The sequence below is a fragment of the Nansenia antarctica genome (genome assembly GCF_963989245.1).
Source record: "Nansenia antarctica genome assembly, chromosome: 10".
NCBI lineage: Eukaryota > Metazoa > Chordata > Actinopteri > Argentiniformes > Microstomatidae > Nansenia > Nansenia antarctica.
The window spans coordinates 6,077,772-6,090,801 of NC_137680.1; the positions used below are offsets into that span (position 1 = coordinate 6,077,772).

Genomic DNA, 13,030 nt, shown 5'->3' on the forward strand with positions numbered 1-13,030 from the left:
GACATCTGCAAGCTACATTAATTACATTTATGTTCATACAGTAAACATGTATATTAAAGAGTAATGGTGGGGTTAGATTCGATTACATATATTGTAGAGAAAAATCTGCCTAGCTATAAAACATGTGTTGAAATAAAATAAAGATCTGTTGAATCATAGCAAGAGACAAAAAAAATACTGAAAACTCTTAAAACATTTACATTTCCTGGATCACCTTTGTTGGCACAGTGAAACTCATTTACCCACAATGATCTTGGAAAAAATCCTACACAATGACAATACAGGAACCTGTCCTTTACTATGAGACTTCTTAGCAGTTAATGTAAAGAATTCTGCAATAAACTAAACTACTGTATGAACTATTAATTAATGGCCTACCACCAGGAGCCAGTCCCTGCATGGGTTTAGACTGATAAACAAATGGCATCACTAAATAACACTGTAATCAAATACAACGACAAAGGTTATGTCTAGAAAAAAAGAAAGAAAGAAAATCATCAAGACTTAAAGAGTAAGCTGACTAAATATCTAGTCTAACTGACAAATACACCTCATAGTGGTAATTTCTTATCTGGCTCTATATTTTCCTCTCCTCCACCTTGTTTTATTCCACATGATGGATTTATTTGAGATATATTTGTCATTCAGTTTAGATGCACCAGCCAAAAGCTGGTGTCATTATACACTGAAAGTGTATCTATCGGTTTCATTATTTGTACCCATCAAGTGAGATTATGTCTCAAAATGCCCATCTAGGCAGAGTCAAAGCTTCAATGGGGAAACTGTTGTGACTCTTGTGACTTTCTGCGATGTCATTAAGATTTTTTTACATCGTCTTTGATTCCTTCAACACAATACCACACAAGTGTCAGCTTTTAAGACATTGGTGTCTAGGGAGTGTTGGTACTTCTGAATTTCAACTACAAAGAGCCCAATACCCTCTTTCACACACTCAAAACACAATATAAGGCTGATGAAAAAAAATACCCTTGTAAATAATCAAGATGAACATACATGTTAACTTTGTTGAGAACTCACTCAATACAGTAGCTGACCTCTGAGGAACAAATTCAAAATGTCGGAATGTCTCCGTAACACCTTCCCATTGGTTGCCTGCTATTGGCATGTCCTATTCAATGATGGGTGCGGAGCGATCGTTGGTCACAGTTTTTCTGAGACGGACGTGAGCGAATGGATTTGATCTGCAAAGGAGGTCATATGAATGTGAGGCATAACAGTTGTTTAGAAAGACATGCTTATTTACAGCTTATGTATCTAAATGTATATCATATTTTCATACACAACAGCAGCAGTATGTCCCTCTGGTCGATGTTGTTCAAGTGCAGCATTAACATACCTGTTTCAACAAATCTATGTTTACTAAGACCCTAATGAATTAGGTGTGTTAGTGCTGGTCTGGTAGAAAGGCATGCACACCCTGTAGCGTGTTAGGAGCTGGTGTAACTGGTCTACAGCTGTCCATTGCATTGGGTATTAACGTACTTACCTGGTTGGGGAGGGTGGTGGGGAGGCAAAGTCAGAAGAGAGCTGTAACATAGGAGAGAGACAATAGGTATGAGTACCCCATTAAATATCATATGGTAACACAGTATTTCTTTCATCGCAAGCCACTTATAGCCTACCTCTTGCATCAGCATTGACAAAGAGGGTCGGTCAGCGGGCCCTCTCCACTCTAACCCTTGACCTTTGCCGTTAGCCCTCAGGCTGACCTGGTTGGTGTCGGCCATGCTGTAGGGGCGTGGGCGGAAGGTGCTGACCCTTTGCGGGGGGAAGGAGCGCTCGTCCTCGGACTCAGGGGTCAAGGCCGGGAGGCCTGGGGAGACCATCTTGTCTAACTGGCCCGTGCTGGTGCTGTTGGCCTTAGAGAGGAGCAGGGAGCTGGAGAGGTGGAGAGAGGATAGAGAAAGGGCAAAGAAAACCAAAAGATAATAAGGATATAAAAGAGAGGAAGAAAACTTGCTTCATTTGAAAGATGAAGATCATTATGGCCAATGCCAAGCATTATTGTACCACTGACTTATTGACATTTTAAAAAACAAAGAGAAGAAGAAATGGTAAGGACATTTCTTGTACTGTAAGAAATGGTAAGTACTGTTGATCTTGGAGAGTTACGCGGAACTAAGAAAGAGAGGGTGGTAACAGATTAGGGTAGTGTTGGGAAAGTTGGAAAGAGAGGGTCATGTTGCAATCTCTTCTAAGCACTCTTGTGTTTTGTGCCTTGCACGGCCACATTGAAATTGTTCTGACAGAGAGAGAACAACAGACAGGGGGAAGGGATGGCAAATCTTGGTCAAAGTGTCACAGCCATATTATTATTGCCAGTTTAGATAACTTGTTTGTTATTATACCAACTGGCTGTCAGATCTGTGTCAATACAGGGAGGGGAGGGAACCCGGATCGGAAGGATTTCTACAGTTACACTTTCAAGATTCATCACGTTCAAGTTCCACATTTCCTAGTTGAACACAAGACTTTCCACAGAGACAGACCTGTTGTCGTATGGGTCCAGGGGATTGGGGTAGGGCTGAGTGTAGGAGAAAGGGAACCAGCCTTTCCTGTAAGGGGAAATTAGAAAAACATTGTTATGGTATCATTGATATACACAATTACTAATATAATATCTTCTTAATATAAGATAATATCATTCTTAAGCCCAATGCACACGGCGTGCGATGCGATATTGTCGCACGACAACATTCGATCCTCAATTCACACCAATGAATGTGAATGGAGAATCGAACGCCGTGTGCATTGTCTCATTGGGTCTCATTCAAAACAATGGAATCAAATTCGGCGGTGCGACAAAATCGCCGTGTGCATTGGCCTTTAATATTAATTAATATCCTCCCCTACCGTCCGGTCCGTTCATTCTGGCCATAATGCCACCCGTCTCTGGGCTCCGAGATGAGAAGGGTGAGGGCATCGCCGGGCAGGAAGTGAAGTAAGCAGGACCCCCCACCACCCCCGACCCCTCCACTGCCTTCTGACCCCCCAGGGGCGTGGGCAAACATGGCTTCCACACGAGACGGCCCAGAAAGGGGGAGCACTCTGGGGAGAGTGGAACCTAGGAGGAGGACGGAGGTAAGGAGAGAAGGAATGATGAAAGGTTAAGAAAAAAAAAATGGGTAGCAGTATCATCACAGTCTGGGAAACCCTTGAAAACTGACAAACACACAAAGGACACATCCTTCCACACACTATCTTACCCATAAATCCGCCCATGCGTGCCTCACTGACTGGTCTCCTGGGCAACGGCAGCGTCGACGTCGCGTACATTTCACTGGCTTTAAGTAGTAAAGGGTTATAGGACGGCGATGGAGTGATGCTTCCTACTCCAGGGGCGGCTCCCTGGAGGAGGTGCAGCGAAGGCACCGGGGTCATGGCCCTGGACATAGGTGCACTATGGGGTAGCGGAGGACTGTGGGGGGCGCTGAGGGGGAGAGGGAGAGCCATGCCCTGGAGAGAGCTGTGTGAGACCGGGGAGCCCTGGCTGAGGGATAGCACCGCGGAGGGGATGAGGTTAGGGGAGAGGTTGGAGGTGCTGGTGGCCAAGAGGAGAGGGCTCTGTTGGGTTTGGCCGGCGGAACCAGCCGTGGAGGTAGGGGTGAAAGTAGCCGTGTTAGCGTTAGCGCCAGTGGTGTTGCTAGCAATGGGGCTTGGTGAGGTACTGATTGGCGTACTGGTGTGCAGGGGGGTGCCTCCTCCTCCTCCTCCTCCACCCCCTGTGGCCCCACCGACGGCAGCAAGGGAGCGGAAGGTCCCCTGAGAGCTTTGGGGTGGGGGGGTGTCACTCTGGGAAGTGGAAGGGAGGGGGCGCTGTTGCTGTTGGGAGCGACCGCTGGAGTCCCCGTTCGACAGGGGAGGGACCTCCTGAACCGAGAGCCTCTGAGAAAGAGACAGAGACAGGGAGAGTGGGGCAGAAAATATGAGCGAGAGACAAGATACTGAAGTGCCTTGAATAATCGAACAAATTAATCAATAGATGATAAGAGAGACGAACGGCCCTCTTCCTAACCTGCTCTGGTTGAGCGGCACCCAGTTTGGCGTGTCGGAGGAGCTCCGCTATCCCAGAAGCCCCGGAGCCCTGGGGGGCAGTGAAACGCAGCAGGTTCAACGCTCGCTCGGGGAGCCTGGTCGGCTGGGAGCAGGATTGCTGCCATGAGGACAGCTTCTGCGACAGGAGCTCTCTCACCTGAGTAGCATTTTTTCAGAGACATAAACATGAGAACCTAAAACATTTACAAACAGGAAATTGAATTGAGTATTCTGATTGGACAAGTTATGGTTGGGTTTTTTTCTACTGTTTAGTGTCCACTGCACATCGTCAAAAAAAAGATTGTCACCATCGGGTGTGCTTTCTGATTCCACTGATGTGGTATCAGATCATGATTACCTTGCAGTGGTAGTTGATGAGCAGCTTGGTCACAGCACACTGTCGGTCTACCAGGAAGCAATACCTCCTCCTCTCCTCTGTCAATGCTGAACGGTAACCCACGGCAACAAGCGTGTCCAGCTCACCCTGACGCCGACTCATCAGTTCCACATACTTGGAATGGAGAGAGTGAGTGGAGTTAGTTAATACACACATACACACACAAATACACACACGCAACCACACACGCATGCACAAGCAACTTACAGAAGAGAAGGAGAAGAGTGACCTTTAGGACACATTGTAAGTAGAGAGGCACAACAGAGAGACCGAGAGGAAGAAGTGTGACGTCATATCCTGTCTGCTAAGCAGTGATAACGAAATCCAAATAAAAAAATATTGTCCCTCACCCCCCCGTAACCTTTTCTTCCAATGCACCCCCCCCCCCCCCTCTTCTACTTTCTCATGTTCTCCTTCCAAATCATTCTCCTCTTTCTCTCCCTATCATCCCTTCTTTCTTCTAGTAAGGACTCTTGCTTGTTTGCGGGCAAAACCATCGAAGCCCCAAAAATATTTTGCCATTTTTTAAAAATCTGTTCCACAGTGGCCTAGGTTTCACTGCAAAATGCAACACATTTTTATCCACATGCATTATCCACACAAAACATACTTTCATGGTGTGGTATTTCTCTGGGGCGGCACAAGCATAGAAGTTAGACTCCTCATTGCACGTCACATAAAAATACAGTCACAGCAAATCACAGTCACTGTCTCACACACACACACACACACACACACACACACACACACACGCGCGCACACACACACACACACATGCACACACTTGATTATGCCGTCTAATGCGGAGTAAAATGGTTTAGTCTTAGCATGTGTATCACTCATATTCTACAGAGGATTATGTTATTGTGACACACACTGAAAGCTGAGAAATATGAAGTTAGGAGAATAACGCTAAGTCTTTCTGTACTGTTTTATCACACTTGCCATTCCAATAGTGCAATAAACACTACTAATACCAAAATGGCAGAGCTGGAGGCCAGTTACCTGCATCTCCCTGTCTCCATACTTGTTGGGGTGGCGACTGGCCTGGCTCTTCCTGCGTAGCTTCTTGAGTTGTGATTGGCAACGCTCGATAGACTCTGTCTTTGATTTGCGCTCACTCTGGTACTTTTTTAATGTGGCCTAAGATGGGAGAAAAACAAGCGAGAGGGGGGGAGGGGACATTTAGTTTTTGTTTTTTGTGGGGCAGTCCCACTCATATTTTTCATTTTATTGACAGATATAGTAGAGCTTTTAGACAGGAAGGATGGGTGAGAGAGAGAGAGGGATGACATGCAGGATATGTCCCCAGCCGGAATCGAACTGGGGACCCTGCGGTTACATGGTCAACGCTTAACCCGCTAGGCCACCTAAGCACCCCAACATTTAGTTTTTATGTAGATAAACTAATTTTCAGGTATTAAATTCCAGATGATTCCAACTCACTGTGAGGTATTTAATGTCCAACTCCAGCTTCTGTTCCAACTGGGAGAGCAGCTCAGAATGGAACAGCTTCAGCTGTAGACCAAATTCAACCATTCATCAATCAATCAATCAATCAATCAACCAATCAATCAATCTCTCATTTAGACAATCAATCATTCACTCCACAACTCATCAATTGAGCAATCAAGGACACAAACTATACAAACATTTCAGGATCATACAATTATTCAGTAGGGTCATCTTTTGGCAATTGAACGAGTGCACACACACACACATGCACACACACACACGCATGCAGTGCACACGCACACACAGTTAACACTCACCACATCCTCCAGTTGCACCTGGATCTGCCTGTGCACCTCGGCCATCTGAAACAGTGTGTCTCCTGGAATCATCAGTGAATGACATAGAACAGAGACGTCAGAAACACAGGGATAGGAGAGGATACATCTATGACAGTAGAAGGAGGCTCAGAGAACAAGACAGTACATGCTGAAACTTTGATAACAAAACATCTACATCTCCCCTGTTGTTTTTGTCCTTTTCTATGACACTGAAAAAGTATTTTTGCGTGATAAAAAACCCATGTCACACTCTTACAGTAGTAAATGACTAATCAGACTAGCATTGAAGGTATTAAGTATCATTTCATCGTATCTCGAGTTATCTCATCTGACACTGTTATCTGACTGTAGATGATTGTATGATTGTATCTCTGCCTGCTGGGCCTGGTTGTCAGCTGTGGGCCTGTCGTGCAGCTGAGGTAAAAAGCCCTGTGTGTCTCCCTCCCTCCCACAACACAGTAGTTTGTGGTGTCTGGCATCTCTCCCTCTCTCCCTCCCCTCCTACCTCCCCCACTGTTTTCAGCATTACAATGAGATCATGTGGTGTTGTTAATCTCTCAACAATGACCCTTCTCTCTCCCTCTCCCTCAGTTCCCTTAGCTCGCTCTCTCTCTCTCTCTCTCTCTCACTCCCTACTTTCTCGTTTCTTGCGAGAAGCTCTCACACTTCTTTCCCTTGCTTCTTGATCTCTCCATTTCCTCCATCACATCACCCCTCTCTCTCTCTCTCTCCCACCCAACTCACTCACCCAGTTCCTTGGAGCCCTGGCTGTCACTGGCCAGTTCTCCGAGTTTCACCAGAGCGTCGAAGTAGCCCTTGGCAGCCACAGTCACTCCTGAAGAGGGGAAACACGTATTTAGAAGAGGGGAACGATTTTGACAAAGACCCTCTATCAAGCCAAAAGATTGGGGGCCTTCCTGGAATGCAGATCCTATGCCAGAGGCAGACTCTCTTTGCTAATGCCGATGATATGTAGCGTACAAACAGGCCCACTCTAGCGCTTCAACTTTGCTTGACCCTATAACTCTATTTTCTATTCAACTACTTATCTATCGTGCAATGTTTAATGTCAGCCTGCCACCAATACAATTATCAGCATGGATGATTCACACATATTTATCACGTTGATGCAGACAAATTCTATGTCACACATCCAACCACCAGTACAGCAAGATATGTTCACAATAACAGCCCAGGTTTTTCACTACAAGACACAACCGTATTCGGTTGTTAAGTCGTGACGTGTTTCCGGGTCCAACGTTGGCTGAGGCGCTCTCTTCGAAATGCCTCAGTAATAATAATCATTAATTATATTTATAAAGCGCTTTTCCGAGGCTCAAAGACGCTGACAAATATGGGGAAAACGGGAAAGTGCTGTGTCCCTTGTTGTATGAATAGATCCGAGTCTAAAAAACGATTGAACTGTCATTCTACCGCTGTAGTACACTGATACTCTGGTGCGGGGAATTTCTGGTTTGGACCTGGAAATTGTTAAACGTCACGTTTGACGTCAGACTTAACAACCGAATAGTTGGAGGTGAACACTCTAGAACTAGAACCCCAGAATGCCCTCACCTCTCAGGGCTTTCTCATAGTGTTTCCCCATGGTCACAAAGTTCTTCAGACTGGGGTTGAACTGGTCCAGAATCCCCTACAACAACACACAATGAGAAAGATATGTTATAATAAGTTATTGGATATAAACGTGTACAGTGGGATATACAGTTTTTCAAAAGATCTGGTCTTCTTTCTGCCCTCATTTTACCGCCCTTCACAGAACTAACAGCACTGGATAGGTAAAAGCAATGGATGAAAGATAGGATGACCTTTTTTCAAGGTTTTCTCACTTTATCTCGGATGAATCTCACAGAATGGAGAGTGAAGTGTTCTGTGTGACCAGTGCTTGACTGCTGCCTCACTATTCTACCTCTCAGAGTTGGCCCTAACCCTGTTAGGCTACATTTAAACCATGCAAGGGCACTAGACGTTAATGGAATAATCCTAATTAACAGTGAGTAGTAATCAGATGTCTTTATAGCGTGTCATTTATGACACAGTTTGATGAAAAGGGTCGCATGTCGGCCATTCTCAAGTCTTGCAAATGACGTCCCCAAAAACGTTGTTTTGCGTGTTTTGATTCAGAGCGTGTGTCTCTGCTATTTGGTTTGGGGTGTACCAACATTCAAATAAGCATATCTTCTTCAACTAATATTATTTTTATTTTTTTTAATTTTTTTTTTCAGATTTTATCCCTTTTTCACCCAATTTGGTAGCCAATTGAACCCAACCTAGCATCCAATTATCCCCTGCCTATTGCGAAGGATCCGCCGCACGACCCCGTGGCCGGCAGTCCCAGAAGAGGCCGCCAGGCAGACTAGCTGACTGGCTCCTCGAGCCCAGCACCGTTATTCCGGCACCCCGGGGGCGGTGTTGCGCGACGGATCCTTGTCCGGAAATACTCCTATACCGCCCTCGGGAGCGGCCGCCCAATATGCCGCTCCCCGTGTGTGCCCCAGCCATATCCGGATCTGGCGAGCTGGGATACGAACCCAGTCCTCGGTGGGCAGCATGCACTAGTGGCCAGTGCTTAGACCGCTACACCACCGCGGGGCTTCTTCAACTATTTTGTAGTAGTATGACTAGTATGACTACTAGTATGACACTTCATCTGAAACCTTACAATCTGCAAAAAACAGAAAAATGCCATTGATTTATTTGAGGATTTTTGTTTACCAGACCCTGTCTCATTTATGAATTTCGGTTAACTTAGTCTGATAGACTGAGTCTATTAGTGAACTTAGTCTGATAGACTGAGTCTATTAGTTAACTTAGTCTGATAGACTGAGTCATAACAATAGACACCTCTTTAATCCCAAGGCACTTCCAATAGAAAGCATTCATTCATTTTCAACCATTGCTGCCAATAGACAATTTCAAGAGAATCATTAAAATAGGGCACTCGCCTGACTACATTTAAACACAGTACAATTGTTGGGGATAGTGACACTCACAGAAAGTAACACCACACACGCACACACACGCACACACACGCACACACACACACACACACACACACAATACCTTATACACGCTTTCCGTCATCTTATTGACCTCCTCGGAGCGAGACATGGTGTTGCTCTTGAGTGTTTATGTGTGTGTGTGTGTGTGTGTGTGTGTGTGTGTGTGTGTGTGTGTGTGTGATATGTGTGTGTCTTTGAGTTGGCGGTTCTATCCTCCTCCCCGTGGTAAAGAATTTAGGCTTTACAACAGCAGACTGTCCCCTGGAAACAAACAAGAGTAACAGTAACATTGTAAGTATTGTATTTATTACATTTATTTTAATTGAATTGTATTAATTATACAATGAGTATTGTGTTAGTTAGTTCTCACACTTCTTTTCCTCTCAAACACCAAAGTAAAAGATATGAGAGTGAAACAACTGTAGGCTAATTGTATACCTTAACACCAGGAAAATTGAATAATGTAGCCTATGGGAATTTTCATGACATATTTTTAAAGCCTGTCTACTGACCCGGAAAGGTCACCTCCCAGACCACCAGAGTTTGGAACCCTCTGATGCTTCGGTCTTGGCCATCAACCATAACTCATTAGAGGCTACAGAACACTGTAGTGTGTCTCATTAAGACCCATAGCTTGTATCTGGATTAAATGATATCATCTTTTCAACAGAAGCCTGCATGTCCTGCTCACTATTACCTAACACGTCTGACGTACAATTTAGTGACACAGTGCAGACACATACTCTAGGCTTCACACACACACACACACACACACACACACACACACACACTAACAGGATGTTGTCTGAAAGGGGGCCTGTGTGAGCTTTCAGTGGTCAATGAGCGCAGATGTGTGTAAATCCAACATGAGGGGTTTGGGTGAGAAGGAGCTTATGTAAGAAGCCACTGTACAATCATTATGATCAGAGTACGTTTCAACCAAAGAGAGAGCCAAGAGCTGTAACTCGGTGGCATAAAGGGTTTGGTGACTGTTAGGCTGACTTAAAAGAAACCTTTTGTCATAAGCGTCACATAAGAATAATAACTGATGATGACAACTGTTTATGACTGAACTGACTTTGAACTGGGAAATGCCAGTTAGGCCTATGTCCTTGGAGCAATGATTCAGCATTCTAAAATACAGTTGATACAGCAGACTTACAGTATAGAGAAAATGATGTTTAAATAAACGATGGAAGCTCCTACGTCACACGGATGTAACACTGCACCTTGTGTCACTTCAGCCTCTGAGTTCACCAATTACGTTATCACTATTCTGTAGTCAAATGCAAGCCAAATGTTTCTGCTATCACACTGTGCCAGGGCAGATATCGGCCTACCACCTCAGATAAAAACGATGGACTTTTCCAAAAGCCAGGCACATGTAGCCTATCAGGACACTGAACAAACATACAACAGTAAACTTTCCTTCCCTCCGAGGATAGAGAAAGAGAGAGAGGAGAGAGAGAGAGAGAGAGAGAGAGAGAGAGAGAGAGAGAGAGAGAGAGAGAGAGAGAGAGAGAGAGAGAGAGAGAGAGAGAGAGAGAGAGAGTTGACCGGACCGACAGAGGCATGCCGTCCCGGGCCAGAAGAATGCCTGCCTGGATTAATGGGGAAAGTCTCACTCCACTCAGTTTTCATCGCACAGCTCTTCTTTGTTATCACAGAGAGATTACAGGGGAAAACTTTGACCCATATCGGGTAATGGAGCACGACACAAAGACAACATTCCCAGATTTCAACTCTGTGAGGCCACATAGAGTCTAACCCTAACCCTAACCCTAGGGATAAGGCTCCCCCCCCAGCTCTGATCTATGCTCTGATGTGTTATACCTCCTAACGTCAGGATTGGGGTATGGTAAACCAGTCATAAATGGACTGACTTATATAGCGCCTTATTCCAAAGCGGTTTACAACGGCCTCTCATTCACACACACACATTCACACATCAATGGCGGCAAGCTACCATGCAAGGCGCCAGCCTGCTCATTGGGAGCAATTTGGGGTTCAGTGTCTTGCCCAAGGACACTTCGACATGTGGCCAGTCGGGGCTCGAACCACCGATCTGCCAACCTTGTGATCATTAGACGCCGACTCTACCTATTGCGCCACAGCCGCCCCCAGTCATTCCCCAGTGATGAATCAACACCCTGATTCATTTGGACTACAGTGTAGAACTGGATCCCGATTTAAAAATATTGATTTGGTTAGATGGTTAGGTCAAAGCACTAAATTGTTTGGTGATCACTGGTGTAGAGGGATGATGTTCCCTAACCAACTAACCATAACCCTTCTTCTTAATTTTATTGGATTAGGCTATGGTAATCTGACACTTAATCTACAGGTAAAATACATTTCCCAAGGTTAATCTCGGCGAGGAGGTCTTCTCTAATGAAGTGGAAATAATGTGGTCAGACATTCAAACTGTATCAAGAGCTGGCAATCATTATAACGGAATAATTCTGTAATGGGTCATTGGTGTCTGGGAATAATTATATAATTCTTAGGTGGAAAACAATAGACAACAGTAGGCCTATAAACAATCTGCAAGATGTAATGTAATCATGTAATCATGGCATATGCTGAATTAAATTTTACAATCCCTATTGGCCAATCCCTATTGGATTGGCAGTTAAGTAGAAAACATTCAAGGAATAACATTGTCCAAAATGTCTAATAATGACATTTCTCAAAAAAGAAACCTGATGAAATAAACATTTAGCATTTTTGTTCCATTGCCAAAGATGTGTTCCTTTGATACAGTAACTTCAACAAGAGGCTTCAATTATCTCTGAGGGTTTTCATTCATTTTGATTACATTGACACCACTTCAGTCAAAAATAAATAAATAAAGTCATTCTATAAAGCTGTACTTATAGTAGTTTCGATTCAACATAGGGGTTTGTTTGTCCACAACTACAGCAAAAAGCAAGTGGTTTAGCGTTCTGTCGATCGCGTTCAGCAACACCTGTTGATCCAGGACTAGGGGGTAAGCCTACATAAAACAATCGCCGTCCAATTAATTTCTCCAAAGTTAAATAACAAAACAAAAAAAATGCAAAGTGGAACCATACCTTTTCTGAGCTCATTGTTGGAAAAACAGATGACCAAAAAAACTCCCATTCGGCTTTGTCTGTTTTTGAACACCCCCCCTCCTCTTTTCTTTCTATTACTTTTCCCCTTCCTTCGTTAGTGGTGGGGGGTTGGTTCATCCACCAGTGCACTAAATCTCAATCTCTCTGCCCCCCACACCCCTTCTGCCTGTCCTCGTTCTTTCTCTCCCTATTTCCCACTTTCTCTCTCTCTCCCACTTTCTCCCCCCTTTACTCACACGAATCGGGGTCAGATTTCTGGTGCCGTTCTGTACCTCTCCTCATTGTTGAGCCGATTAACAACATGCCTTCACGCACACACCCCTATGGAGGACTCCACACACCCCGGCCAGAAACATCAGCGCAAATAACCCAACGCCGAGCGCAGCAGCACCGTTATAATAAACCTCAGTTACCCATTATCTGAAACATTCTCTCTCTCGGACGGTGTAGGCTGCTCTCTCGCTCTCTCTCTCTCCCTCTCTCCCTCTCTCTCTCTCTCTCTCTCTCTCTCTCTCTCTCTCTCTCTCTCTCTCTCTTTCTCTCTTTCTCTCTTTCTCTCTCTCTCTTTCTCTCTCTCTCTCTCTCTCTCTCTCTCTCTCTCTCTCTCTCTCTCTCTCTCTCTCTCTCTCTCTCTCTCTCTCCTCTCCCCCTCTCTCTCGCCCTCTCACG

General features: G+C 44.9%; 1 protein-coding gene across 1 annotated transcript; it reads right to left on the reverse strand.

The window, feature by feature from the left end:
• Positions 1–1,129: 1,129 nt before the first annotated feature.
• On the reverse strand, positions 1,130–9,375 carry LOC308165986 (BAR/IMD domain-containing adapter protein 2; the record flags this gene model as incomplete). Its single annotated transcript, XM_080540201.1, has 14 exons — positions 1,130–1,202; positions 1,508–1,548; positions 1,644–1,899; positions 2,511–2,576; positions 2,875–3,085; positions 3,228–3,906; positions 4,037–4,213; positions 4,415–4,567; positions 5,459–5,596; positions 5,900–5,971; positions 6,226–6,287; positions 6,995–7,081; positions 7,822–7,897; positions 9,328–9,375. 14 exons carry the CDS (start codon positions 9,373–9,375, stop codon positions 1,130–1,132), a joined length of 2,139 nt encoding a protein of 712 aa, XP_080396327.1.
• Positions 9,376–13,030: the final 3,655 nt, after the last annotated feature.